Source organism: Microchirus variegatus (genome assembly GCF_963457635.1).
Source record: "Microchirus variegatus genome assembly, chromosome: 2".
NCBI lineage: Eukaryota > Metazoa > Chordata > Actinopteri > Pleuronectiformes > Soleidae > Microchirus > Microchirus variegatus.
The window spans coordinates 13,940,517-13,967,458 of record NC_139803.1 but is presented as its reverse complement, the minus strand read 5'-3'; the positions used below and the strand labels follow the sequence as shown (position 1 = coordinate 13,967,458).

General features: G+C 41.3%; 1 protein-coding gene across 1 annotated transcript in view; it reads left to right on the top strand.

The window, feature by feature from the left end:
• med13a (mediator complex subunit 13a) overlaps positions 1-26,942 on the top strand; it is a 70,789-nt gene that overhangs the window by 24,965 nt on the left and 18,882 nt on the right. Inside the window, exons 4-10 of the mRNA XM_083885944.1 lie at positions 12,801-12,946; positions 16,861-17,061; positions 17,176-17,370; positions 17,482-17,644; positions 19,479-19,589; positions 23,277-24,023; positions 25,651-25,867. Coding sequence (XP_083742070.1) covers positions 12,801-12,946; positions 16,861-17,061; positions 17,176-17,370; positions 17,482-17,644; positions 19,479-19,589; positions 23,277-24,023; positions 25,651-25,867 — 1,780 coding nt within the window. The remainder of the gene's footprint in view (positions 1-12,800; positions 12,947-16,860; positions 17,062-17,175; positions 17,371-17,481; positions 17,645-19,478; positions 19,590-23,276; positions 24,024-25,650; positions 25,868-26,942) is intronic.

Below are 26,942 nucleotides of genomic sequence, written 5' to 3'. Positions count from 1 at the left end.
GTAAAATAAAACACTGTAGTACAGAAATGGGCGTCATGGTTCAGACATTATAATGGGGGAAATACCACACAGTTCTCTGAGAGTTTATTTATGTTATCCTCAAGATAATAAAAGAGTTAAAGAACTAGGATTTGGATTGAACGAGGATTTATTACATCAAACAAAAAATGTTTTTATAGATGCAGGCAGAAAACAAAAAAATATTGATTAGTCTGCTTGTTTTCTTTCCTGTACAAATCAAATCATAATTGTTTGTATGTCAACCATAAAATTACTCAATTTAGTGAAAATTGTTCTGTAAGCCTTTCCAAATTGAACTTTGAAATGAATAAAGTAGTCTGGGTTGAACATATTAAATCTTGCAACAAAAAAAAAATTGAAATATGTTACTTTGACCCAGTAGATAAAGTTTAAATAAGCTAAGAGTTAAACTGTTTTAGCATTTGTATTAATTTGTTTGCCAAGGTATTTGATACCCTTGGGTCCTGCCATTGACTCCCACCGCCCAGTTTCAGTCACAGATCCCTGTTCAGCTTTTTAAAATACAATAAACATTTGTTTATTTATGGCGCACGTAGTCTATTAAGTGATTTGGCAACTCTATTATCAATTAATAGGAATTAATCTTTTATTATTTTGCTATCAACTAAACAATTTACTGGAAACATGATTGCATATTAACTGAACATGCAAATAATTATTGCTGCTTTTAATTAATGATTGTTAATGAAAAATATTTTTTTCTTTAGGTTGATAATTGTTGCAACTGTACATGATTGCATATCACACTTGTCCTCATCAGTGATCTGCCATAACACATAAACTTAGAAGTAAATAGAACTGATAAATACTACATTATAACTTTTTTGTTTGTCTGCCCAAATCAGCACAGAAGGGGAAACACTGAATTCTCCCTCTGATCATTGGATCAGTCCTGTGCAGCATCTACAGTCTCCAGTTGGTGGAGGCTGTTGCTAGCTCACAGTGTTCATAACCCCAGACCTCAGCCTGTGTTGAAATGCTTACATCATCTCTCTCCCCCTCCCTCCCGTCTCATTTTAGCCTGATGTGTGTGGTAAGCAGTAGGCAGCAAACAGAATTTTCAGAATCTTTAATAATGATGACCTGTCTCGGTGTCTCCAGTTGCTCGTATCACCTTCTTTCTACAACACACTACGGTGAATGATGAACTGTCTATGAACTCTTCATCTCAGGGGGGGATGTCATTTTTATGTGAATCTACAAGTAAAATAAATACTCTTATTATTATTAAAATAAAACTATATGAACAAAATGAGCATGCATTGATTGTGTGGTCTCTTTTGCTTTTAAACACGACCTGCAAAACGCAGCAGTAAGTGTTGATACAGCTGACAGGAGTTCTCTTTGTCTGGAGGACAGACGGCTGCATGTTTTGCAGCCTGGGTGTTTCTGAGAACCTTTTGCTGCGAGGTAGACTGGCTGCTTCAGGAAACAGGGAGAGAGAGGAAGAGAGAGAGAGAGCAAAAAACACAAGGGAGGGTAGGAGGATGGAAAGGAGCGAGGGGTCGAGCAAGGGAGAGCTCCTTTTGGTTGTCATGGCAGCAGGGAAATGCACCCTGGGATCGAGTGTTTCCAAGGTGAAGTGGGATGCTTGTGCTCGATTGGTCAGCTAACTGGTTGACTTGCTTCTAATTGGCTGCATCACCGAAATTCAGTGCAACATTAAATCTTTGATGTTTCAGTGTGATCAGGACAAAGGGGGTATCGTTTTTTTTTGCACTCTGTATTTGAAGCAGCATGTGCAGGGTGTACAGTATGAACCAGCTGTGCTATAAAAGAATATTAGTTCACTAATGTGAAGAAATGAGCTGTTGTGTGTTTAGCATTAGTAACAAATCAGGCTGTTATGAAATTAAGCCAGTGTGGAGCAAGTCGTAATCGAAGAATGCCTGAATGCAAACTTGTACAACGATTTAAATGCCTGCATAATCTAATGCGACTGCACTTTTCTGCATGACTGTGTGTTCTGTGGCCGAGCACATTCTTTGTCCATTGTTTTGGCCTGACAGTAGGAGGTGAACGTGTGAGCTGTGGTGCGCTGTAGCAGGCGGAAGCAGAGAGCAGCTCTCTGTTAAGTAGGACAGTGCAGGATAAAGGGCCACTGCCTCCAGTCTGGGGCTAAAGCGCTAAATTTATCTCCCTCGCTGCTCCCAGCACAACTCAAACACACAGGGACATGAGCGTACAAACACACTTGTCAACAGTCGGCATGTGAGCCAGTCCACACTGGGGGCAGTCGGCGAGTGAGCACACTGTGTGTGTTTTTTTTATTAATGGAGTTAAACAAAAGAAACGCAGCCAGAGAGAGCTGCTGTATATCTAAGTGTGCACATAGAGCACTGATTTAGATGCAACTCTACCGCGCATAGCATAACCTTAAAACTCGACCCTTTCCTGTTCCTTGTACTTCATCAGTCTCTCTAGCAACAAGAAGTCCAGGGAGACTGGGCCATGGGACCATGTGACCCAGCGCTCTGGATATATCATGTTACTGCCCAGAAGACAAATATGGATCTTAAAGAAAAATGCCAGGGTGTTTCATTTGTACGGATCACCTCCTTAATTGCTGCACATTCACACATTATTAATAGTCCATTTGCCATTACATTATTTTGTGGTACCATTTAAAGCAAAGTCCTTTGTTCCATTGACCTTTCAGAGACCCTACAATTTGTAGCTGTCCACACACACACAGTTTTAACTACTAGCTTTATTTGATCTGACGTGCTCTAGGCAAGCCATTTATGTTGATAGTACTGGTTAAGCAGTATTTATGTAGGAATTTATTGCCTAAAGGATATACAGTAAAGCAATTCAGCAAACAACTTATTTTACAAGAATTTATGATGATCCTCTATCACGGTCGTGAACAAAATATAGCATGAGGAAGGGAATGAGGTAATAGAAGCAAATATGAATATGATTTAGCTTTCATGACACTGTGAGTTAAACAAGCAAAGCGCTTCGAGTGTTTCGACGAGTGTGAAGAAACGAGACACCGTCAGAAACTTGCCGCACCTCGCTGCAAGTTTATTCCGCCAAATTTCCACTCCCTGAATGCTTCCCTCATTTCCCCCTCGTGCCAGCTAGAGGCCCCTGAACAACAAAGAACTCTGTCATTACCAAAGTAACACACATCTTTGTCTTTTTATTTACGATAGCAGTGAGAAAAACCATATGTGTATCAACAGTGGCATTCAAGGGTAGCATCACAAACATTTTTCGCTTTTTATGGAGGGGAATCCCCTGTCACCGTCTCATTTCCCCTGTTCTCTGTGAAGTACCACCTCCTCCACCAGTGTAGTCTGCATTCCTCCCATTCCTCCCATTTTCCCATGAATCCAGAGGCTTCGGAAGAGCGTGGGGCCAAGTGTATGTCTGTAGTAGTCTATAGTTTATGTCTATAGTTAATCTGTTATCCGTCACTTCCACACTGGCCCCCACCTCCACTTTCTGTCTTTTTCCAACTAACTGCTGGCCTGTCTATAATCCAGAGGTTTAGACAGATGGCCACAATTTAAAGCTAATCCCTAATATGGTATTAGACATTTCACCTCATCACTGTGAGAGTACAAGCAGGTTGCACTGTTAACTGACCCAATCTAAAATGTTCAAAGATTTCCAAGAAAATTATATACTGAAACATTAGTTATTAGTATGAGTAATTATTTCTAAATTCACTGTGTAAGGCTAATGATGCAGCTTAAGGATTATTTAGATGCATTTGAGGGTTAAAGCACATCCAATCCACACAAAGAGCCCAGGATTAAGGACTGATCCTGCCCTTTCCTTTTCTTTTATGAGTTATAGATGTCACTCTGAGGCATCAGATAAAACAGTTAAGTTCAGCCTTGATTTTCAAAACTTGCTTAGTTTCAAATTTTGTTTGAAAGTTCATGTATGGGCATTAACACCATAAATACATGACTTTGCATCACACATTGTCCTGTGATGTGTTTGTGAGGAACTCCCTTTACCCAGTACATAGACTAGGATCAATAACATCATTTTACCAGTTGAGTTTGTTATCACTTGTCAGCGCATCCCTACTCCTGATTAGTCATGCTCTCTGTGTTACACTAGGTTAACATACATACTCCTAGTTGAGGTGGCAACCTGATAATGAAGTCAAATTCCTCTGCGCTTATTCACCATTCATCTGATATTTATTCGCACACCATGTGAGTTAATACACTTGTTCAGTCAAACAAAGAGTCCATGTCCTTCTGTTAACCTGTCCTCATTCATCTGGATTACATTCAATAAAGCCCACAAATGTGGCCACAGAGCGTATTAATATTTCTGTACACAATGTGTGTGCAGCGAGCGGCCGACAGACTTTCAAACCGCGGTAACTAAAACATGATTTTCAACGAGCATTTCTGCTAATTTGAAAGAAAGAAAAAAGGGCAACAGTGGCACATTCCTTTGTGGTGTAACTGGAGACACACACAGCTTTAATACAGGATGAGGCTGACTAATTGGCCATGGCTCTGGGTAATTAAGCTTTATTATAACAACTGCACAACTTATATTACTAATGGCATGGCCTAATGTCTTCAAACTGGCTTAAAATACAGTCCTCATTACATACTAGCATAACATATTGAATTTTCAACCCACAGGTGTATAGATGTGTTAAAAAGTAAGTGGTTTTTGCGAGTACTTTGAATAGAAAACTTTAACAATTAAATGCATATTACTCTGCAGGGATACAAGTGCCTTTTTCTGAGGAAGAAACAGATGTCACATTACAATTAGGATGCAGCTGCGGAGTGATTATGTGAACATGGTAATGAGTATAATTAATAAAAATATTTTTCCTGAAGAGTAAAGGGATCTGGTGCACGATTTGATGTTTTCTTTTTCGCTGACAGGAGGTATATTAGAGGAACCCTGGTGTGCACATGTGGAGTGTACATGTCTGCTTTTGTGCGTGATCTGTAGACTAAACGTGGAGGGAGCTGGACTTGATGTCAGGGTTATGTCAGCATTATCTTTAGTTGGCTCTGGCTGTATCTGTGTCTGTGACACACTTGGAGAGGATCAGATGTCTCCTCTTTTTTTGGACACGTCGTTCCACCTCTCTCCATTTCTCTCTCTCCCCTTCCATGTTTGATCTGACGAGCACAAAGTGTCTCAACGGCAGAAGAAATCAATTCAAAGTATAATAGAGCTTTTTGTGTGCACTGGCCTTAAGAGTTTTAGTTCCTACTCCAGTGTGAAATGTGTGCTAAAGCCAAAGCTGGTGTTTCTGTTAGACTTGTGTTCTATTTGCAGCACACAGTTTGTTTATTTTTTATTTAATTTCCTTAATTTTTTGTTGATTATTATTTACATCTTGCCATGATCCTGGGTCTGATCCAAACATGACTAATGCAAATTTAGCATTGTCCTTTTAATGCACCAGTTGTGTAATCAATTCGACCACACACTGCTCCTCCAAAGAAAGAATTGAATGACTAACCATGTTTTGATGGAAAGAGTGAGTTGGTAAATCTCTCTTGCGTCACCGTAATCAAAACAGTTAATTCTAGTCTTTTTTTTTCTCATGGCGTCTGATTGTTATTGTGCGCCCATATTCCTGAAACATAACTTATTAATTATGTGTCAGAAACTGTCAATGCCAGTATGTCCTGTTGCACGACCAGTCAAAACATGTTTACATGTTCCAAATTATAATAACAAGCTGCTAAAAATGGCAGACATCCATGATGCACCAGAGGTGACAGCTGCATGCCCAGAGATGGGAGAGAGTATCCCATTGGAAAACATTCTTGCTTACCGCTGTTGTTGTTAATGTTGTTGTTGTGCTGAGGAACTATACATCAGCCAAACGGAAGCTCACTTCAGAGTGCGCGACCATTTAAGCCCAACAAACATCTGAGGAATGTCACACAGCCCTGCAGCCTTTTTCCCTTTTGTTTCTCTGAACTGTTCTCACCACCTCCTCAGACTCCATGGCCTCTGCGACGATTCACCTCACACCAGGTTTCATATTATCTGTGTAACCTTATGTGAGTGAGTATGTGAGCCCTGCGCATGTCTGACCATTGCTTCTGGTTCGAATCACGTATTGTGAGGATGTTCTGGGTGGTCCAATCAACTTTAAGGGGCTTTTTGAGTGTGGCATTTTGTGTTTGAGAAAGAGAGAGACTCGGCTAATGGTCAGTGACAGATTCCTGTCCTCTTTTATGGTTTTATATTGTCGGCAAATGTTGTACTAAACATTATACCTTTTCTTTTTCATATGTTCACAACGGGTTTAACCTGTTTTATTCCTTATAAACTAAACAAAAGATTAGCATCCTTACATTTTTTGGGGGATAATAGTCACTCTGGGGGTACAGCTTTGTTGGTTAACAATTACTTAACAACAGAACCACATAGTGTCACAAAAATTCATGGGCCTTGGAAAATTAAACGCAATGACAGTGAGTCACTAATGCATGAGAATTTGGCAGGAACGCTGTAATCCCATGATAGATACACAAATTTCAAAGCACATTAATTCACAACAGCTCGGACTGTCAGGGAATGAATTTGGATGCTCTCTCGCCTTTTAGGACTACATTGGTGAACATTTGCTGTAACAACAAGCCACACATTTATCTGCTGGCAAGCCTTAATGCAGACAACATAGAAGATAATGAGATGTTTTACTCTCTTGTGGTTTTTTTGTTGTTTTAGTGCAGTTGTCCACTTTTTTACAATAAAAGCTTTTAAGGAGATTAAATTATACCTTCAAGAAAAAGTTAGAAAAGATGTAGGATTTTCCTACATCGCTCAAAAATGTAAGCCGTCCGATGTTTTTTTATTTGAGTCATTATTAAATAAAGAAATTATTCGACAAATTTTCCCCAAATTGATTAGGGGTGGATTGCCTCTCTTACGTTGTGATTAGTAGAACGGAATGTCGGTGGTTTTTGATGTCAGTTGAAGAAAACAATCATTTAAAACATCATATTTAAGAGATTGTGTGATTAATTGTTATGTGAATGAATGAGAACTATTCATATCGCTTTGAAAGCTGGAAGAACATTGTTTTGATGTGTCTTTTAGCACAGGAAAATAACTTCTCAGCTTATTTAAAACATAGAGGTCATATAGAAGTGAAATGGTGGTGATCATCTGTTTGTGTGCTCACAGCAGACCACCCCTGTGACTGTGATCAAGACGGCCAGTCGTGTGTGTGGCTCGCCACTTCCCACTGGTCTCCCCTCACTGTCGCACAGGCCGCCGCTGGCCTTTGGCACCTCATTTTCCATGGCATGCCAGCTGAAGGCAAACGTGCCCACCTGCCCTCCTTTGTACGTGGCCCCGCTCCAAATCCATCCTCGATTGTCTTATTGTCCTCGTACCAAGGCAAAGGCCACCGGCCATTTGCATGTGAGAGGTGGAGCAGGGAGTGCCTTTGTGGATATTTAGTGGGGCAATGTGAGCAAGAAGAGGGAAAGGAGAGAGTATATCAGGGAGAAGCACTATCTATTTGCCAGTCAGTAAATGAACAGCAGAGCAGAGGAGAGTGGGAGAAAAACGTGGAGACAGAGAGCGGGAGAACAGATGATTAAAAGATCTTGTGGCTTTTTGTCAGGCTACAACAGCAGCCCTCCCTCCTTCATGCTCTCTCAACATGACTGAGAGATCGAGCAAGCCCACAAATCTAGTTAATTAATATCCGGCAAGTATCTGCTCTTTCTGGAGGACGGTAGACTAAGTCTTTGGATACAGCCTGCTGGATCCAATAATGATAGAGCAAACACAATCGGGATGAGACACATTAAGTTGTTTATAAGGAATTTCTGTCTGCTGACAGGTGGAGTTACAATCATACAGGTGCCCAATTTTCTCCAATTCTCAACACTTGCCTCAGGTTTTGCCCCCCCCCCCCTTTTTTTTGTCAATTGCTCACTCTCGCTGCAGGGGAGATGACATTCTAAAATCCCTGACAACTGAGTCTTGAGACAGGATCGACAGACTTTATCAACTCAATGTGTCATAGCTTAAAGCCCCTGAGGGGCTCCTTCAGGGGGTTCCTGAGGCAAAGTAAGAAATAGTTTTCAAATGAAATCATAATTTCATTAGGATTTAATTTAGAGGTCAAGCACACGAGGAACTGTTTCAGGGATTTCTCTCTTCAGTAAAAGAAAATCTTCAGGAAGTCACTGCACCTGGTTAAGAAATGGTGCTGGACTAACTGCCACCTGAAATTATAGATATATACTAGATTAAACATGCAGTTAAAGGTCAAAGGAGGTGCTGACAGCCATATTCTGTTTATCTAGGATAGGACCAGGCTAGTGTGTAGATTTACTTCACCATACAGCAGTGAGAGTATAGAGTTCATTTTTCTCATCTTGGCAAATTCTTAAAATGTCAAACTTCTACAAGTGTTCTGTCTTCCTTTTTCTGAATTTAGCCTCTATGGGACAGTTTTCAGTATATAGAAGACAATAAAAAGGGCACAGAGAGAAACAAAGGTCCCAGCATGAAAATAAACCATGGACAACTGTCAGGCCACTGGATGCACCCTATAATCCCTGGTTATACTTTCCACATCTGTAAGGCCACGGGACACTTTCACAGGAGGCAGATTTGTTCCCAATAAGATAATCAATAGTCAAAGTTCCTCAGCTCCACTACGATCACATACCCTGGTATATAGAGTAGAACAGTATTTCTGTTTTCCTCCATGTACCACCAGAGGAAGCTTGCGTGCCACTGAGAACCATGGTGTAAGAGGATACAGGAAATGGCACCTATTAAAAGATTGATTTAACATTTTTATTAATCAATATCGCATCTTCTAAATAAATATCATTATGCATCATAAAATCTATTTTTTAAATCCCTTAGCATGCATTCATGGGACATAACACTTTATGTACATTTCTATTTTGTTGTAATGATGTAAAATACATTGCTTGTCTGCGTCTACATTTGACCTTCTGCCCTCTTTTTAGCTGTCATGGTTAACAGCTGATGTTTGCAGGTGTGTGTCAAGCCCACGCACTGAGGTGGTTGTGTTTATTGCACTGTGGAACAGGCTGTGGATGTTTGCAGGAGAACTGAACTTGGATTGATGGCACACACAAAGGTTTCCCCCCGTTTTGCGCTTGCATTTTGTCATAGCATAAGCTTCACTAAAGCCCCGTTGCTTTTGTGTGTGTCAGCGAGAGACTTGGTGATGAGGGAATGTGTCATGTGGCCGCGTTGGTGTTGATGTTTCAGTTCTTGCTCGGCCAAGTGCTAAAAAAGCACCTGTTGAGTTCAGAGTAAAGCCCGGGATGATCTCGAATAGTTATATATGTGGAAAGTAAAAACAGCTTTTCATTATTATGTTCATGTTTTCATGCAGAATTAACTTTGCTTAAAACAACTAATTGGGATTCACTTAAATCAGTTACTATGAGCAATCTGAAGTCACATACGTACATGAATAATTGATTTGAATCTGGTGTGAAGAGAATGAGAGAAAGGAAGCGAGTTTGGTTGTACTTCTGCCTCCTGAGCCACAGATGGCAGCCCTCTACTTCCAGCTTACATCCTATAAGCACAGATGTTTGGAAATGTGTAGTGTAGGTTTTTCCTTGCATGTGTGAGGTGAATGATACACTGCAGCTCTGAGGATGTCTACAGAACACAACAACACATGTAGTTCCTCTCCACTGCTGTTTATCTCTTGTTTGTTTTCTCTTTCCTCCCCTTTGTTGCTTTTTGGCCATTTCCCCTCTTTTCCTGTTGGCACATAAAGATAAAAACAGATCCTCAAATGACCCCACCACCACTTGCAAGTCTGCAGTCCACCTTTACTATTATCTTCCAATATTTTGCTACATACTTTGACAATAAGAAGGACCCCTCTCTGCCATGCATTCAACTCCAACCTTATTTTTGTTGCTGTTTTTTCCCTCACTCACTGTCCAGAAGGTTTGGCGTAGTGCTGAACTTTCTTGAAGACCTCTCATTATGCTGCCTTGAGGATAGCGTGCCAACATTCTGGAATTACTCCCACCATACTGACCCTCCTCTTTGCTCAGAAGTCAATCTAACTCTATGACTATCTCTGCGTTTGGAACAAGTTGGAACAGTGATGTCTCCATGTTCCCTGTTCTTTTTATTAACATGGTACATGCACTGAAGAGGACGTGTAAATTGAACTTGGTGTCTTTGCTCTCTGTGCCAGCATGTGGCCAAAGTCCCTTGTACTCACATTCACAGCCTTTTTTCTTCTGTTTGCATTTATCCACTGCTTCTCCTCAGGTGTGACTGCTGCTAGCATCTGTTATAAGTAATCAGTCAGGCTTTTGTGCATCGTCACGCTGATACAAACTCTGTAGCGAAAGGACTCCAACCATAGTTGTCCCATCTTCCCATGTTGATCTGACAATTTAATAGCGTTTGGCTGGGTCAGTAGTTTTCGTTTAGTAGAGTGTTCGCTGTTTTTACCGGGCTTGTCTCCTCATCAGCCCACTCTGTGTACCTGTCATTTGGGCTCTGTAAGAGTGTGTTGTGTCATTTCACCTGTCAGTTTTTCTTTTATTAAGCGGTTGAAGGATGTCGATGTACTTGTTAGTATGTAAAAAAAACAAACCCATACAATAATGTTACTAAACGCTTGAATCGTTGCAATTATCTCAGTACAGCAGTTACACCACCTTATAATGCGCTCCATGGAGTAAAACACACTATTGCACCACTGCAAAAAATAAAAAAAATATTAATGTGCACTCAAGGGAATCCCCAAATATATTTTAGAGATTATAGATAATAATCTCTTTTTTTTTCTACAAACCTGGTGGCACTATAAATACATACTGCAGTCTGATCAGCTGGTGAACATTTCTTCTGTGTATTTTCTCACCATGAGAGAACATAGGTCTTAAGGAACATGATGGTTCTGTGACTTTCTCATCCCTCGTGCAACGGCTGCATATGCACCGCAGCCAGAACAACTGATCGTGGACAGACACAGACAGATGTATTGTCTTGTCTTACAAATAGATTGTATTGTCATCTGTCAGCATGTCAGGCAATCTCAGGGCTTCTTACTTTAACAGCATGGCTTTGCAAATGTGTACTGAGGGAAAAAAATCAATACAGTGAGAGCCCTATTCTGCTATTCTGGCAAAAATCCTGTGTTTTTCAGGGGCCCTCCTCCGTCTTCGTTCCCACAAAGTATCAGTGGGGTGGCATTATTGGAATTGATAAGGAAAATGCATTTAATCCCAACAGTGCTGATGTCATCTGAGTGCAGCCTCAGACAAAGTCGGTCAAAGTTGGTCTGTATTGTACAAAAACCTTTCTGTTTCCCCTTTTGCTGAGCAAAATGAACCGTGTAAACAGATGGAATTTAATTCTAAAAAGATTTGGAAGATGGCTAACTTGATTTGTGTGGCTCCTGCTCCTGAAGTCTTTATTGTAGCTTCAGTCAAACTGAGGTCTTTGCTGTCTCAGTGCCGAGTAAGTCTGGCTGCTGAAGCTTTACATCAGCTTGGCTGAATTTTAGGGTGAATTTTTCGAAGGAGGATGATGGCTGGCTTCGGACCACCACTGATGTTGTAGTGAAGTTATGAAATGATGCCTCCTCCTAATACCAATGAGCACTGCCACTTGGACTTGAATGATTTTATGTCTGTGTCCCCTCTTCACAATCGCACACAGCTGCCTCAGCTTGAATCTAGCCTGTATAGCTTTAATATCATAACATTGACCAATAATTCACTTGTTGTATTGGAGCATGAAGAATTTTTATGTGTCCTTTATTCTTAATGGCAGATGCAGTCCAACCAGCAGTTCTGCCAATTGGCGTTTGGTAGAACTGCTGAAATCTAAATCTCAGTTGCTTTGGCTTATTTATACACTAACAAGCACCATGTTATCTAATCCAAAATTAAGTTTAAAATAAATTTCAACCACTAATTGGCATATCTTTACATCTTATTTGTGGTAATATTGAAGTGCACCCTCTCTCTCTTGCCATCTTCGCTCCTTTTCTTAAATCCTCTGTAGATTAGGTGTGCCAGACAAAGATGGGGCGAGAAGGCTGATATTTGCTGAACCAGACCCTCTGGGAATGTCGTCACTCCTTCGCTTGGTCACTGGTCAATTTGTGCTGTCTCTTGCTCTCTCTGTATGTGTGTGTCAAGTATGCGTGTCTTTGTATGCATTGGATGGGAGGATGAGAGGAGAGTCCACAGACGAGGGTCTGCATTTTGCTGCCATCTTCCATCTGCCTTGTCCTTGGTTTTCATTTCTTGTACAACTTTTGTTTGTGTACTGCTGAGGTCAGACAGAAATCGTTGTAAGCGTACGTGGCTGAGTGGTGAAGTTACAGTTGTAGCCGAGGGTGTTTGTCCTTGGTTTTTTTTATTTACAGCACTATCCACACTAGACAGACAGATGCACAAAAACAATCACATACATAAACCACCTGTGAGCTTTGTGATGCTGACTTTCTTCCTGAAAGTCTATCCTGGAGTGCTGTTTATGGCTGTTAATGGTTGTAGTTTAGGGATGCTTGATATCTCCATTCATCAGTAAAGAATTTATTCAGTAAAGAACTGGCCAGCTGACAGAACAATTTGATGAGGGATTTTTATATAACCAGAGGGTGCAAGGATTAGTTATACCTTATATCTGTGTCTAGCTTCATTCTTCCTATTAAGTCATGGTGAAAGCACAATGAGTGAGAGAAGAGTTTGTTTGCATTGCAGCCTTTTAATCGTCATACTTTCCTTCTCTCTTCTTCCACACAGTGAGCACCTGTCCTGCGCCTTTACCTTCTTCTTGCATGGCGAGAGCAATGTGTGCACCAGTGTGGAGATCAACCAGCACCAACCCGTCTACCACCTGACGGAGGAGCACCTCACTCTGGCTCAGCAAGCATCCAGTCCCTTCCAAGGTGGGTCAAAAACACATTTTAGCTTATAGCAATGAATCATGTGTTGCCGACAAAGGTACTATTCTTGCTTACACAGCTAAAACCTCTGTGTCACATGACAACACTGCACGTTTTATCACGGCATCAGTTGTGCATCTTGATGTGGGCCAGTCGCAAACACATAGCACATGTTCCTGTTCAGTTCAGTGTGAGGTCAATATTCTCGTGATTCCTGCAAATGTGCAAAGACGGCTTAATCGGATCAATACGCTACAGCTAATATACCCTTTCGAAATTACCCAACATTTCTAAGTAACAGTGTTTGTATTAGGATTTAAAGGATGTATGGTTGTTGCATCCTTGCAGAACATAATTGGAGTGACAGAAGGCCATGTCCATACAGGTACACCATAAGCATTTAAAGATGTCATTAAGCTCAATGTTGGATAAAGCATACAACCCACACCCCAAGTGTGCTTCATATTCTTCCTGTAATAGGAAATGTAATTTTTTTATGAATGAAAATTATTAATACGCTTGGTGTATGTTGTGTTGGGTGCTGTTGCCAATATAATGCATTTACAACCCTTCTGTCAGGCTGTCTTTCATTACACTGGCTTGCCGCCAGTTATGAAGAAAAGCCTCTGTAGTCACTTTAAATTACAGTGTAGCGCCGTTATAAAAGTCTGTGGCTCTAATGATATTCCATCATTGGCTTGAAATTTATTGTCCTGACCCAAACCAAGCCAAACACTGTGTAAAACCCAACACAATTTTTATCTCGCATCTCCCCCCACGTAATGACTGCAATGGACATTTATCATCTTATTATTAATTTTCTCCTGAACAACATCAAAGTCACACACGCATCCTGTTGGTATTAAGCCATGTATAATTACACCAGGCATTACCCTGCGGTATACCGTACTGTTTTTTTTTTATGTCCCATGAGAATTCCTGCCTGTAGTTAGATAAATAAACCTATTCTGTAACTAAATGAAAAGACACCACCTGAGCCCAATTAAAAATATTTTGCTTGTTAAATAAAAAAAAGAAGTGCAGCTATGAAATTTGGCAAAGCAGGAATAGAGTGTCGCAAGTTCTACTCCTTTAACCGTCTCATGTCCTGGTAGTTTGATGTGATGTACTCCTCCTCTCTCCACATGTCTCCTCCAAAATAATAACAGCAGTTCTGGCGATACAGCTCTCAGCTCTGCTCGTAATGGTCCTGGCTATTGCTTTTGATAGAAATAAAACAATTATTGGAACCTATAAATTCCGTTTGGGATGATGATGATGGGTATTGCTTGTTGTTCAAGGTGATGATACTGCTCCCTAGTCACCAACCACCAACCCCCTCTTTGCCTGTTATGAGATAGTATTTTATTTTCAGTTAAATTGCTTGTGTGCGAAATATTCAAATTAAATGTATTCTTATTTTGATGTGGGGATCATGGAGGCACCCGTTGATGAGAAATGTGGACGTATTTGGTGATTTCCACCTTCAGTATGTTGTCTGTGTTTTCACCGTGACAGCACATCTCGAGCTTCCTAACAACCTTCCTCCTCCTTCCTTCCTCCTTCCTCCCCCCCTTACCTCTGCCAAGCTTGGTTTACTGTGCGGCAGAGCGCTCCGGCAGGCAGACCTCTCTAGGATGTGACCTCATAAAAGGGCGCAGAGTGAATGTAATGAACTCTCAGCCCATTACACTGATCTGACCACATTTGACATGTCTTCAGGGAGCCTGAGATAGACTCACAGGCAGAGGGAGGCAGAAGGGATGGAGTGAGGGGAGGTGGAGTGGTGATGGGAGAAAAATGGGAAACCATTTTCATAATTGTGCTGAATTTGATGTCCTCTGTAACTGACCTCAGGTTTAAGAAATGCAAAAATGAAAGGGAAAAGGATTGGGGTTAAATTTAATTTAGGTTAATATCATTGGCCATGGCTGGATGTTCCCTTTGTTCCCTCTCTCTGATGGGATGTTTTGCTGAGGTAGTGCTGTAAAGTGCATTAGGTTAAGGTTAGGGGCATGTAGGATCTGTTTCAGATTTAAAAATGTCTCATTAGTAAAAAATATTGTCTCTTCAGGTGCCAAATGCTGTCTGCTAATGCTCAGTGGTGCTGATATTGTGTTACTTATCCTTAACTGCTACCTGTCAACCACAAACTTAACACAACCACAAGTCAAATGTTTTACTTCAAAAGAGTAGTCCCCAAACTTGATGGTTCAAAGGCTTGACACTCTTGGTTACCATGGTAACGGCAAGCACAGAAAACACTCCTTGAGGAGCTATTTTGGCAGAAGTACAATAGCAGTGCACAGTGAAGTTGGTTACCTTGCAGAAAAGGTGGAGGTATGGAGCCTGTCACCTTCACTGTGTCTACTCCTGTCTTTTCTCATTACTATGGCATTTAATTGGTCAGAATCTGAGCTTAGTGAGTGCACAGGGGGTTGAGCTTGTGTTCATCACAGACCCGCTCTATCGGGGCAGCAGTTTTGCATGTATAGCAGTCGCGTGAGGACGGATTTTCTCTTGCGTGTAATGTTCTCTGCGATCAGATCACGCACATGTGCTTGACTTTGAAGAATTCTGGGGGGGGGGGGGGGCTCCTTGTTTACCATACAAATAGATTGTGTGCCTGCCTCACAGTCAAAGCCCTTTGACAGTCAAATATGTTAAATGTGAAGCAGTAGCAGTGAAATGTATGGTTTATATTACAGTGACTTAATAGTGTACTGACAGTGTAAATAGGATAAACAGTGAAAGTGAAATTGAACTGGATTTTTTTCTTGTGAATCACTAGGCACTCTTAATACTGTGTAGGGATTCCAATAAACTTATTTTTATTAAAATCTTCTTTGGTGGATCTGTGAGAAGATTCAGGTGGTGAAGCTCTCCATTTGAAGAATCGTTTGTCCGAAAGTTCCCAAGTTCTCGACCCCTCTTTACTGAAACGCTGCTAATGCGTCTCGTCTTCCCTTTCCTACCATTTTCTTCTCATTGTCTTCCTCCATTTTACCATCCTGGAATATGTCTGTGGTCCAGCCCTAGATCAATACCTGGAGACAGAGGCCATCCAGTCCAGTAATGACACACTAGAAAAGCAGAGCAGAGGAGGACATTAACAAATGCATCCTCACACACCCAACCAACCACCCAGCCAGCGTGTTCACTGAACCATTTATTGCCTGTCCTCACATTCAAATGGAAGACAGACGGGGAGGAAGAAAATGGAAGCATTACGAGCTGACAGGCTCTATGCTCATATATACATGTCAGCTTGATATGCATATGGTTTCTGTGCTCATATGCTCATATATATGAATTATGCATGTACTTTTATGCTACAATTTCCATTCTCTGATGGATGTACTGTTGCTCTGTTCTGTAAGCAGACTGATGGGCTCACTTTGTGACTCCTACATGTCTGTGCAGGCAAATGTGTTTGCCGAGGAGTGGCCCTTTTTTTTTTTATAAGCCTCTGTTTATGGGTTCTGTGAGGCCACCGCTTGCCAATAATTGGCGTCTGGATTGCTCTGTAAGTATTTGGTGAGTCAGCCGGGACCAGCTGAGTCCAGCAGTGCTCTGGAAAGGTCAGAGCACCGTCGGAGATGACAGAATCGCAGGGTAAGGGAAGTGTAAGGGAGAAGTAAAAAAGGAAAGACGATCATGATCAGAAGAATTAGACTTTGAGAGGGGTGGGAATAGAAAGAGATCACATAGAACAGAGTGAGGAAACTGAAAGAAAGTAGATGGTGGGGTGTTAAAATGATGGAGGCTTAATGTGCTTGGTTTTTATTTTTTTTAAGAACAATTGAAGTCAGTCCCATAATATATTATGTGTGTTTACATTAAATGACATGCCCTTGCCAACTAACATTATTTTGGTTCTTCCTCTCCTCTCTTGTCCACCCTTTCCCTCCCGTTAGTGATCCTGAGTCCTTTCGGCCTGAATGGGACTCTGACCGGCCAGTCATTCAAGATGTCAGACCCTCCCACCAAGAAGCTGATTGAGGAGTGGAAGCAGTTCTATCCCATTGGTCCCAGTGCTAAGGAGGGTTTGTCGGAGGACAAGACGGAGGACATGGATTGGGAAGATGACTCTCTGGCCTCTGTGGAGGTCCTTGTTGGTCAGTTTTTGTTTAAAAAAAATATATAGTATATCATATATCAAGTTATTGTTGATGAGTTTACCTCAGTAGTATGTAGATTTATATGTTTGGTTCCTACCTGTGTGTGTACAGGTGGTGTGCGTATGGTGTACCCAGCCTGCCTGGTGCTGGTGCCCCAATCAGACATCCCCGTTGTGGCCCCTGTGGGGTCCTCCCACTGCACTGCCGTCTACTCGGGTGGCCACCAAGTGCCTGCTTCCCAGCGTGAACCCGCCATTTCTCTAGTGACACTCACCCCTCCTACATCGCCCGAGGAAGCGCAAACAGGTAGTGATACATGCGCCACATTTATATTACAAGAAGGTCTTTAAAAAAATTCATAAATAAAAAAATGAAATGGTGAAATGGTTTGTTAATCATGTTCTTTCTCGCTTCCAGTGGACTCTCACTCGGTCAAGAAGTGGATAAATGTGCCCTCATCGTCTGATGTGTTCAGCGTGGACAGAACAAGTCACCATGGAGGCAAGATTCCACGCCGGTTAGCTTCTCAGGTGGTGGAACGCGTATGGCAAGAGTGCAATATCAACCGAGCTCGGAACAAGTAAGCACAGATTAATGTGGAAAAATTATAGCTTTCAAAGTCAAATACACTGTAGAGAGTATTAATAAGAGATAATATGATAACAATAACAACAATTTAGATATGTATAGCGCCATTTGAGATACTCGGATCCACTTTGCAGAATAGGGAAAACACTTGAAAAAATATGTTAATATTATATATATATGTATGTATATATATATATATATATATATATATATATATATATATATATATATATATATATATATATATATATATATATATATATATATATATATATATATATATATATATATATAAAAACATATATAAAACCAGGTGGAGTAGCACTGTTTCATGGATGGAATTTGTATTTAAGGTGTCTGTCACAAATGTTTGTAGTGGTAATTCTAACTGTCACCACTGATGGTTGTAATTCTTTTTTTCGCCCTTTAAGACGTCTATCATTATTACCAGTACCATTATTATTCAAATTTTATGTCCATTTAATGTTTATATTAAGAATAAAATCTAATGCAAACAAGCAAATAAATTATCCGACCACGTGAAGGTTCTTTTATCTGGAGAGTTTAAGCTTCTAAATCTCCCCCCGACTAACATTTTTGTCTTTTATTTTATGAGCACATGACATCTAGGCTTAATAAGTAGCATAAAGAGGCTGTGTGGCAGTGCTGAAGTACTTGAGCACTTGATACTTTATTGGGAATATCACTTTGATTTATACTGTATAAGCCAAGTACTTCAGTCAGTCCAAGGCTGTGCACTGGTTTATCTTTTTTTATTATTATTTTTTATAATAATGTGTGGCAAGAGGTGTCTGTGAAGTGAAGCTGTTTAAAACTGAAAGTCCCCTCTCCTCTTACTGGTGTACTCATCAACACTTTTACCTTTTTCCTAACACCATCCAAATACGAATCTGCACAGTGTGCACTATATTCATATACAAAGCCTTGTTTACAATACAGGATTTTCAGCGTAAATTAGATATTCTAATCAGCCCTTGATCCAGAACTTGATAAATATTCAAAGACCAGGCACACATATACATGCCCTTCCGATGATCGCTGACCCCAGTCTTATTTCCTACATGCTGGTAATTTGACAGTTCCTGCCACCGCAGTCAATCAGAGACTATGACAGTGTGACAGCAGCTGAACCCGATCAAGAATACAACGAAGGAGAAGGGACAACAAATACAACATCACTTAACCTGGCAGAGGACACAGCCATCACTGCTTCAGTACAAGTTCACTGATAGATCTGTATACATATAACCAAACTATATTAAGTCTGGTTCCCTGTGTCACTTCTTCTGTTTAGCCAGAGAAGCCAATGTCTGCAAAGACTCCTTATCACAAGACAGTATATTGTGTAGGCTGAGATGTTCAGCGATCCCTGAACCCTGAAAGTGTGAACTTGGCTTAGGAGTCGATCCATTCTCTATTATTTATTTATAAACCAGAAAAAGTCCTAGGGAAGAAAACCCTGTATGAAAGGACGATCTGGAGTAATTAAAGTAAGAGAAAGCTTGCAGTATTGTCCCTTGGTCTTTTGTTTTATTCAACATCAGTGAATCTGACACATTGGGAGCAGCCTGGGATCTCTTGCCCCTTGACCAAGCACAGACTGTCGGCTGTAGTTAGCTGTGGGCTTGTCAGCCTAAACATTATTGCCTCGAGCAAGGCTATGAAATCTGCATCAGCGTTAAGCTTACACCAATCGCCACCATGTACAGAAGAGACTGGAGAGCACATTTTTGAGCGTGTGCGTTAAATGAAAATGGCTTGACTTTTAATTTCAGTGTTTTAAAGTAATGTGTTTTCTTCTTTAGGCGGAAGTTCTCAGCTGCAACCAACGGTACCTGTGAGGAGGAGCTGATGGAGAAAGTAGGATCCTGGGATTTTGTGGAGTCTTCACAGAGGCCATACTGCAGCTGTTCCAGGTCAGTCACAGTCCACGGAGATGTGTAGTATGTGCTTATAACATATGAGACATTTTAAAGAGGTTAGGCAGAGTCTATGGAGCGTGGAATATAGGCACTTGGGGGCCATAGTCAGCAAAATGCCTGTAAGTTATACCCAAGTTTAGACTTGACAAGCATATTAATAATATTTCACCTTTTTACAGTGACAGCTGTGTGCACTGTGCATTTCTGTTAGTCAGACTTTTTTTTTTTTTTATTCCTGCGCTGTTTGAAATATTTTGAGGGAAATAAATAGATTAGCCTCAAATAGACTGCTTGAGGGATCCTGAAGTGGTAAAAAAAAAGAGCGTGTGTTGCTTTCTACTGCTGTGAAAGCAATGAACTCACTGAACAAACTGAATGAGTTAATTTACTGCATGTGTGCTTAAATTTTTGTCCTGCAACTTTGGTCCGAAGTGTGCATGGTATAAAGACATCTCTGACTGTCTGTGCATTCTTAACAGGTTACATTTTAAAGCGGAACTAGACCGGAAGTTCCTATTAACGCTGTTTTTTTGGTGTGTATCTGCGTCATTACCTTGTTTATGAAGCCCTGACAGTTCTTAACAAACAGTTCAGCCACTGCTGAGAACGTTGTGTTTTATTGTCATCTCGGGGCTCAACGAGATCCCTGACAAATGCCGTAATAGTTACGTAAGCAGCGGTTCTCCTTAACAACCGATCGCCCTGCTCCGGGCGGTAGTCCGGGCACATCCGGTTGCGTACATTGAACGGCAGAAGAAGAATAACGTCCGTTGTGGAGGTGTTTCACGAGCAACAGTGTCTTCTGACTCTGGGTCTGACTCCGGTTTAAAGTCATAAAAGGGACTGCGGCGGGGGTGGTGACGAAGCTATTTTTAAACACTGTTAAAACAATGTTTTGATAATGAGGAGCAGTGCATCCACCGTTCCAGAAGGGGGCGCTGCGCTTCTGAGAACGGATGAGCTGGATAGTACTGGCCAATCACAAGACTCTGTCTTCTGGGGGTGAAAGTTCACTCTGAAATCTCGCAGCAGAAAAACACCGTCAGAAAAGAGGATTTCTATCGACTCGTTTACAGAAACTAGGAGGTTTTTGACCATAAAAACAAGTTAATATATGTTAGTAGACCTCCATAACTAACATTTATGTGCAACAGACCACTCTGTGACCTTTAAATAAATGAGTCCTTTATCAGTCCCACTTCCTAGAATTAGGAGCAGCGGAGCAGCACCAGGTTTAAAGCCATGGGCTGCCCCAATAACACAAGATCAATAAATATATAGTAGAAACCTAAAGTTCTATTGAGTAATTGGGTTCTTGTGTACCCTCTATTGAGTGCGCTGCTTTAGTACTTCTTGAATGACAGACACCCAACTTGTAGTAGCTAGGTTGTTTGTGTGCACAGTATGCTGTAGGTAATAAAATCCATTTAACTTATTGTCAGTTGGATAAGTTTAGTTCTTTTCTCTCCCTTCTCTCTCTCCTCACCTTGGCTAGGTGTCATCATCCGTCTTTACTTCTCATATATCATATTCACATTAAAAGACTTCAGCAGAGGTCTTCATTAAATTGAATGAATGGTCTAACAAGTCACTAATATGCAATGAAAATTGACAAGAGTTCAGACTACATGACACCATAGACCCCTTAGATCTATCTGAACGATTGTGAATAAGTCAATGGCCCATGAATCAGTTGGCTGCTAAAGCTGCTCTGCTTCTGCGTCTGCACACAAGATCAGTTGTCAGCCTTAGACATGTCACCATAACATTAAAGTTGCATGCCATTACTATGCCATTCAAAACAATTTACTGATTAAGTCTATCAGCTCCAAGTAACTCTCTCTCTCTTTTCCCTGCATAGCAGCGTTTAGATCTTGTGTTGCCCAGCATCAGTCCAACGCTGCACACAGGAAGTGATTTGTTTCATGTTGCAGCAGCTACAGTTGCAGTCGAGCTCTAGTAAAGTGACGCTCGTCCAAACAAACTATAAACTTTGCAAAAACTATAAACAATCAATTCTTCTTACCCTATCCCTCCCATGCACTGCCATTATTTACACAAACACACCCTCAGCCAGGTCTGATTGTTTTGCTTGACAGAGTCTGTTTTCAGTTGAAGGACATGGCATACAAATTATGTCCCATCGTTTCTGTTCACAAATACCGAGCAGATGCTGGACAAGGACATCGCCAGCAACAACAAAAATATCACTTAAAGCTACGCACTGCAGCTTTTATGTAGAGTTACTGAGTAAAAAAAACAAAACAAAAGCAACAAGTCAAGTTTAAAAAGATTTAGATTTGGTGAGATGGCATGGTTATCATTGTGAAAACCAAGTACCAAGCAAATGGTGGCTTCTTTGTTTTTCTCCTGCATTTAACTGAGAAAATAAGTTACCCTTTATGGGTTAGGATAAGTTATTCTAATTTATGTCAACTTTAAGCTAATAACTGTATCAGACTACATCGTTTAAAATGACACCAAGTTGTTTATTCATGTTTAAAAAAATATTTTCCATGAATTATATGGTTTCATTATATGGTTCTTGGTTCGGCCCATGCATAAGTACTGGATGGTTTTATAAAGAGATCTACATTGCACATGTGTACATTTTGCAGTGGTGTGCCAGTGCTGTAAAACAGATAACTGGCCAAGGGAAAGAAGAGCCAACTTGGACCACATGCAAGAGCAAAGTGGATTGGGCCAGTCAGCTGGAGCATGTTAATTTGTTGGAAGCCACCCAGCACTTTGGCGACACAGAGATGGAACCTCTGTTCGTTGCCAGTTTTAATGGCCATTAGCTTTGTTCAGTAGATGGAACTGTTCCATGTGTCTTCTTATCTTGACATCTAATTGTCAGAACATGTGCGTAACCCAGCCATTTAAAAGGCGCGGACTCTTCAACAGCACCCTAATTTGTAAGCACAACAGTAGACTGAGTGGTGTCCCATCAATGAAGGCTCAAGAAAAGGTTTTATTTTTTTTTGGTGATTGTTATGTCTGTAGGGGAAAAGGGAAAGATAGTTTCCACTTTGGTGATAAAAAAGTGTGAATACATATAGTACCCTAAGTTGTTGTTTGAAGTATGTGTTTCATGCTTATTGATTTGAGGGGAATCAGTTGTGCTGCCGTTTTGTAGATAAGAGTAATTGAGGTAAGTGATGTTTTTAAGAAGCAGGGTCTAGAGGGAGATTATACATAAGCTGCACAAGATCACTGCACATCATGAAGATGAAAAAGAAAAGCCTCAGTGTTCTTTAATCGGCTAAATTAAAGAACATAGGCTAAATGTAATGAAACCTAAAAACACTGTTGTGACTGTGGTATGAATAATGATTTTCCTATTCATTTTTATTATAAGACACAAGGAACAATGATAAAATGATTATATTCTGAGGTATAACTTGTTCTCTTATGTTTGATGAATATGTATTTTTGTAGACTGGGTCACTTTTGTATTTTGCCACATTAAAATTGCATTTTGTAACTTTATCATTAAGTTGCACCTTCTTTAATTTGGATATTTCATTCAGCTTTGTTGCAATTTCAGATTATTACCATTCATTTTTCAGCCTGAGCGTGCAGCTCATGGGTTGACAGATTAAAACAGTCTCTGCTGCCATTTTCTTTATTGTCAACAAAGACATAATGTTCCCTGTTTGTGTCTTGTCTCACCTGCAGACACAAATCAGTAAAGCAGCGAACAGGCAGCACTCCAGGCCAACCTCAGTCAGCAGGCCAGCCCTCTCAGCCTCCCACCAAGCACAAAGCTGGAGGAGAGAAGCCAGAGAAAGGTGACAAGCAGCAGAAAAGACCTCAAACACCCTTCCATCATCGCAGCCTGACCAGCGAAGAGGCCTCAATAGAGACGGAAACATCTGCAGGACAAAGGTTGGCCATGAGGAGCCAGGACGGAGGCAGATTCCCGAATATTCGTTCTGCAGATGTGTCTGCCATCCAAAAAGCCCCCCAGCTCCACACTGGGGCTGTCAGTGCTGGGCCATCAGACCAGGCCAACTCCCCGCAACCCCCACCACTTAGCCCCCACCCTTGCGAGCGTGGCGAGGAGTCGGGTGAGGGCATGAAGAACCCGTCAACCCCCAACAGTCAACACTTTTACCAGCCGCCACCAGAGCCCTGTTTGGTAGGGGTGAAGAGTGGTGGTGAGGAGCACGGAGGACCAGAGGGCCTAAATCAGCACTTCCACTCCCATCATCCCCATCCTGTCTCAGTCTACTCCGAGCCGCCTGAGCCCACTGTATATGTGGGAGCAGCGGTCAACCTGGAGGAGGACATCTCCCATGCTCCATGGCGGTTATTCAACCTACCCCGCAGGAAAGAAGCAGAGATGGCCACGCCACTGCTGCCAGGGGACAAACTGAGGGAGGAGGCCTCGGCGTCACTGGACAACCTGGCGTCTGTCACAGAGTGAGTTACACCTGCCGACTCATATCATTTTATGACGTTGATCTCTTTCTCTTTTACACACACAGACACACGCATACTCCCTCTCTCCTACATATCCCCAACCTTATCCCTCAGCTTCAGAATGTTCAGTATTGTGCTTAATTGCACACAGTATGTTAATCTCTTGCTATGTGCCCTTTTAACACCGTACATATCCACTGTGCAGAACCAGTATAACTCGATGATCCTAGCTCAAAAACACACATATGCACATTTTTGTACAGATTAGTGATGGCACGTTTAGATATAGAGTAATGCATTCTGTATCTGCTTACTCTAAACTTAACAATCACAACTTAAACGCCTAACCCTGACAAGAACTGAAATCTCAGAACTGGTTTTTGTCCCATAAAATTGTATTTCTTAACTGCCCTGCATGTTTTAGATGTGTCAGGTGTGATAGCACAGTGAAATGTCTAAAACATGGAGGCCAAAGGGTCCCCAGGTCCAGGATTAAGAAACCCTGCCATAAACAGTCCGTTTAAGGTGTGATGGGAAGTAAGGAACAGCCTTAATGTCCTCACTTTCCAAAAATATTCTTGCTTCCTATGGTTTAGAAATAACAATTGTCCTCACAATAATATACAACAAACACACACAGGTTGTTTATCTCTTCTCAAGGTAGAAAGAGATAAAGAATCAGAAGATAAACCTTTGCTATTGTAGTAAAGTTGAAACTAATAGAAATGCCAGCGACAGGAGAGAGACTGGGACCAAGAGGAAGCTGGAAGTAGGGAAGAGGATCACAAACAGACAGAATAAAGGAGGGTTACATGTGGACAGGCAGGGTGACTGGCCGACTGTTGGGTGGACATAGTGGGAATTATCATAAAGGTTATGCAATCCCAAGAGTCGAACCGCTTCTATGGAGTATGGACTATTCTAGTGAGTTGTAATCCTTCCAGCCACAGCTCTGAATGGCTACTAATCTCAGGCCCAGGCCACTGCACACCATCACCTCACATCAGAGCTGGACAGGCATGACGAGAGGACACAAGCACAGAAAATGTAGGAGGCAGTGAAGGGTGGAGATAACACATGAGCAGGGTCATTCAGTCTCTCCTTTCTTGCTGTGCAGCCAGTGTTTTTTTTTCTCCATTAATTCCCCCCTCTCCCTTCCCCTGTTCCTTTACATATGAGGAACAAGGGGAGGATGCAGTTGTAGCAACAAGAGCGATTCTGATGAGCCATGTCACAGCAACAGGTGGTAAATGTGTCTGCGTGAGTTTGAGCAGTTGGTGCAGCAGTCACTGTGATTCCATCAGGCTGCTGCAGATGTGATTATCTGACAACAAACATGATCCATCAGTTGTGTTGCATGAAAGCTGTCGGAATTGTTTGCAATGGCAGACATTTCTGTTACTTCAGCTAACAATGCTGTGCTGACACATGATATCAGGCTGCATCAGGTCAAAACAGAGCAGCTGATGAAATGTTCCAGCTCCCAGAATTTAATATGGACATCTTTTTAAAATGTCATATACCAACTTATTGTGCTCATATGGTGTGATGTCAGTGGGGGTGGGCAATAGATTTTGATGGTCATCCATTCCAGAGTCCTCACATGTCGGCATTGTTCTCTTCCTAGGGTCATGTCCTCATCTAAATGGCCACTAAAAGTGTCTGAAGAGCGTGTTCAGATGTATCGAGCGAGGAGAAACCAGTACTTATCTGCTGCCATAACCGACGGAGATCACGAGCCGGAGGTGGACCCCTACGCCTTTGAGGAAGGTGATGTCAAGTTCACGTTCTCCAACAAGAAGGATAAAGCGGGCGGGGAGCGTGAGCCAGGCAAGAAACATAAGGTAAGAGAACCCAAATCGAGAAGTTAGTTGTAATGTCACTTGTCCAGTTTTACCGTGCAGTTTTAATATAGGTACTTTTTATGACATGGTCTGAATTTCCTAAATGTGTGCTCATTGTTGTCTGGCGGCATCAAATAAAATGGAAGGCCATGGTCCAATAATTTTGACACAGTGTTTTACGAAGACTAACTTCACCACCGCGAACACTGGTCCTGTCAGCTCTCTCAGTTGGGCACATCAGCCGATGATTTGGTCACACCCTCCTCTGTTAAGTGATTACTCTCAACTAATCTGAAAAGAAGTGAGGAGCGGGTCAGTGCAAGGGTCACTGAAGGTTTTGTGTTGCTTACTTTTGTTGTGCAGCTTCAAAGTTTCAAGCTCAAACGGTGTTGACCTGGTAACAAGTGTAGAGTTGCCTTCAATGTAGGGGCCACATTTCCTTCATTTCATGCATGCAGTATAGAATTTCCCGCGTGCTAAAAACACATGTACTACATTTGCTCCCGTGGTTTAAAGTAGTACTTGTTCCTCTTCACTGGCTCAGTAAGGCTTCTCCCTGCCTGCACTTGTAGTCTTGCTGCCGCATGCTTGCTCATCATCACTCATGTCTGGGTCAAGGTTGTTAATAGTAATAGAGCTGGTGTGTGTGAGAAGCAAAGGAAGTATTTTTAACTACAAACCCACAGAAACAGCATAATGATCATCATGTGACTGTGTGAAATTTTAACACACAAGAACACACAATTCTGTCCCTCTTTGTTAGTATACATTTATTAATCTTAACTCGAAAATGTAAGATCAATGAAACCTCGATCTTTGCGACTGCAACTCATGAATTGCCTTACATTCACATAATTTGCATTATTAAAGAAATGTTGTTTCACTAAATTTTTAAGCCTCATAGAGTGTCTTAGATTAATAAATCATACGCATAGTTCAGATTATGTTGCAATATCTAAACAGCTCTGCTTGCACGAAAGATCTATTCAGCAATTGTATCCAGATTTATCCTGGAAAATATTAGAATCCAGTAGATATTCATTATAAATATAAATGCAGGGATATTTCAGCCGCT